We start from the raw sequence: 3,974 nt of genomic DNA, 5'->3' as shown, positions 1-3,974 counted from the left end.
TACTTTTGGGGACAGTGTACACAGCTACACATTCGGATGGGACCAAAATGGGGACCGTGTTATATTCAAAGCAGCCAATATTACTATATAGAATCTTACCTTTGGGGACAGTGTACACTACACATTTGGATGGGACCGAAATGGGGACCGCCATTCAAATGCGGTCAACCATTATGCCAAAGGTTAAATAGTCAACGGGACAGTCTAGATAAATGCCTTTAAAACAACCGTAGACCCTAAAATGCATCAGTTACTAACATGTTGTAGTTTGTAAAACTTGAGCCTTACCTCATTTTGGTCACCAGAAACAATGGGCTCACTTCTGCTGTGGGCAGTTCTCTGCTGGAGAAAGACAGACGGAAAAGTGAATATTTTTTGGTGCTATATTCAAGAAATGGATTAGATTGGCACATGCGATTATTGCCATGATTGTTTTAAACAATAATGATGTGCTAGTTGTATGTTGTGGGTCTGTTCCAGTCAACCCCACCTTTGTTTTCAATAAAGGTTGCAGTGAAACATGCACAAGCTGCACTAATACTAGCAATACATCTTATATTTAATGTTTCACTGAATAATCAGGTGTTCGTATAAATGGAACATGCACTGCAATTTAGTATTGAGACCCTTACCTGAGGTTTGTCGATGTCACAGTCACTGATTTCATATCCAGCAATTGCTGTGAGGTCCTTCTAAAGCATAATAAAGAAAAGATGCACTGGTGAGAAAAAACACTGTTGTTTAACCAATATATCTTAAAAGAAACCACAACATCAACTCAGGAATACTTTTGGGGACAGTGTACACAGCTACACATTCGGATGGGACCAAAATGGGGACCGTGTTATATTCAAACAGCCAATATAATTCAAAAGTTTAGTAGAGTTGCCAAAAAGCTCTGTTTGTCCTGCACATAATAAATAAAAAGCTAAAACCACTGACTGTTCATCGAGCCGTCTTTTAAAGCATAACAATAGCTTTATTATAAAACATTATGCCTAAAATGCTAACAGAGGATTAGCAACACGGCCTGACCTCGTGTTTCTAGAAGCTTTTAGATAAAAGTGAAGCCAAAGTGGACAAAATCTGCTCAGTTCAGGTGGGGGTGCTTGCAACTATTTCAAATTGAAAATAAAAGAGGAAACTGAACATTATTTTAAAAGGAAAATCTATATTTCTGTGTAAAATGTGCAGTTTGGGGAGAGTTTAAGGTTTATTTTAAAGCAACATTGTCTTTTCACTTATAAAGAGCTCTTTTTTAAGTGGTTGTTGTCTCAATAAACTGCAACACCCTTGAGGCAGGGGGAACACAGACTATCACTGACGGGTCCAAAGTGGATTTTCTCTGACCTTTGCATCAGCTTTACCCAAATCTAAAGGTTACCTACCGCCTATAGGCCAGTGTAACGCCTCATTTGAAAGCTAAGACCTGCCGTATTCATTGCTTTTTGTCACCTTTTTGACATGTTTCTGTTGCATTTCATCCTCGTTTGTTTCTTATTCATATATTGCTATTGTGATGTTACACACACACACACACACACACACACACACACACACACACACACACACACACACACACACACACACACACACACACACACACACACACACACACACACACACCTGCTTTGACCTTTGTGCCAGTTTTTCTTCCGTGTGACTCAGACGTTCCATCATAAATCCGGCCACACCTTCAGAAATATTTCTAAATCACAACCGTCCTCGAGCTCACGTTCATATAATCAGCTCTTTCGGACATTACTGCTTTTTATGAAGTGAATTTATCAACAAACTCCAGATACTGAGGGACATGAACAGTGACAGTGTCAGGCTGAAGGTTTGTATAAAGAGAGAGAATCAAAATCCTCTGACACATGAGATCAGGTTCTACGAGTCAGTCCTGCTCAGACCAGGGGGCGGAGCCTGTCTCCTCCCACTGCAGACTTAGGCTTCACGTTTGAGGAAGTGAAACTCACACAGTCATTCTCAGCGAGAGCAGAGATGGCGCAGAGAGCACTCAGTGAAGACGCTATAACCTGTCCAGTCTGTTTGGAAACACTGAAGGATCCAGCGACTCTTCCCTGTGGACACAGCTACTGCATGGACTGTATTCAAACCAACTGGAACCACCAGGTGAGGTTCAGATGTCCTCAATGCAGAGAGATGTTCACTCCCAGGCCTGTCCTGGCCAAAAACACAGTGTTAGCCAATCTAGTGGAGGAGCTGAAGACGACAGGGCTCACAGCGCCCCCTGCTGACCACTGCTATGCCGGTCCTGGAGATGTGAGCTGTGATGTGTGCACTGGGAGGAAGCTGAAGGCGGTCAGTTCCTGTCTGCAGTGTTTGGTCTCTTACTGTGAGACCCACCTCCAGCCTCATCGAAATGTTGCAGTGCTACAGAGACACCAGCTGGTGGCGCCCTCTGACAAGCTCCAGGAAAACCTCTGCTCTGAGCACAATGAGCTGAAGAAGTTGTTCTGCCGCACAGACCAGCAGATCATCTGCTCCCTCTGCTCTGTGGACCAGCACCAGGGCCACCACACAGTGTCCTCTGCAGCAGAGAGGGCCCAGAGGCAGAAACAGCTGGAGGCCAAGAGGGCTCTGCTGCAACAAGACCTCCAGCACAAAGAGACGGAGCAGGAGAGGCTCGGACAGGAGGCCCAGGACATCAGCAGCTCTGCCCAGACAGCAGTGCAGCGCAGTGGGTACAGCTTCAGAGAGATGGCCCTTCTCCTGGAGAAGAGACGCTCTGAAGTGGAGCAGCAGATCCGCTCTGAGGAGCAGATCCAACTGAAACAAGTCCAAGAGCTTCAGGACCAACTGCAGCGGGACGTCACTGAGCTGAAGAGGAGCATCTCTGAGCTGGACACACTGTCCCTCACACCGGACCACACCCAGTTTCTCCTGCTCTGCCCCTCACTGTCCACAGACTCAGAGAAGACCGAGTCCAGGCTCCAGACCAGACCAAGGACAGACTTTGAGGATGTGACCAGAGCTGTGTCAACGCTGAGGGACCGACTACAGCTCAGTCTGAGAGAGTTTAACATGCCTGAGCCTGAGCCCCGCTCCAGAGAGGACTTCCTCAGGTATGCAAGTGACGTCACACTGGACCCAAACACAGCATTCAAACATCTGTCTCTGTCTGATGGAAACAGAAAAGCAACACGTGTGCGACAAGAGCAGAGTTATCCTGATCACCCGGACAGATTTGTTAATTATGGTCAGGTCCTGAGTACAGAGGGTCTGACGGGCCGCTGTTACTGGGAGGTGAAGTGGAGCTCGACGTCCTGGGTTTATATCGCAGGGTCATACAGGGATATACAGAGAGATGGTGATGAATGTTTATTTGGAAACAATGATAAATCCTGGGCTTTACATTGTGATAAAAAAAGTTACTCATTTTATTTTAATAAAGTTGAGTCTGAGGTCTCAGGTCCAATTTCTGGCAGAATCGGGGTTTACCTGGACCACAGCGCAGGGGCTCTGTCCTTTTACAGTGTTCAGGACAAAAAAATGAGGCTCCTCCACAGAGTCCAGACCACCTTCACTCAGCCACTGTTTGCTGGAGTCTGGATTGGTTATTTTGGAGACTCTGCTCATGTCCTTAAACTCAGATAAATCCAAACCAAACTGTTCAATGTGAGACTTTACTCCAACATTCAGCAGAGGTGGTTAATGGGAACAGCTCTGGTTTCATGAATCATGTTTTATTTCTACAGCAAAGTCACACATATTTACTACAGTTTATGTTTTTGTTCTTTTGGAGCTGGATTTTTTTTTTTCACATTTTGTAAAAGTCTTGTGTTGTCGGGAGAGAAAGTCTTTACCACTGTGGAGATGATGCAGTTGATTACATTACTTTACATCACATTTATGATCATTATTAAGTACATTTGAAAGTTTATTTTACACAAGATTTCCCCGAGTGCAGATTTGGAGAACGGGAAATCCATTGACAGTGACTTTTCATG

General features: G+C 44.9%; 1 protein-coding gene across 1 annotated transcript; it reads left to right on the top strand.

Moving 5' to 3' along the window:
- Positions 1-2,004: 2,004 nt before the first annotated feature.
- LOC306968336 (tripartite motif-containing protein 16-like) lies at positions 2,005-3,735 on the top strand (the record flags this gene model as incomplete). The annotated part of the gene is made up of 1 exon (XM_079563679.1): positions 2,005-3,735. One exon carries the CDS (start codon positions 2,005-2,007, stop codon positions 3,619-3,621), a length of 1,617 nt encoding a protein of 538 aa, XP_079419805.1. The 3' UTR covers positions 3,622-3,735.
- Between the last annotated feature and the right edge of the window lie 239 nt (positions 3,736-3,974).

This window comes from Gobius niger (genome assembly GCF_951799975.1).
Source record: "Gobius niger genome assembly, chromosome: 9".
Classification (NCBI taxonomy): domain Eukaryota; kingdom Metazoa; phylum Chordata; class Actinopteri; order Gobiiformes; family Gobiidae; genus Gobius; species Gobius niger.
Note: the sequence above shows the minus strand (reverse complement) of the source record. Positions and strands in the feature narration are given on the sequence as shown.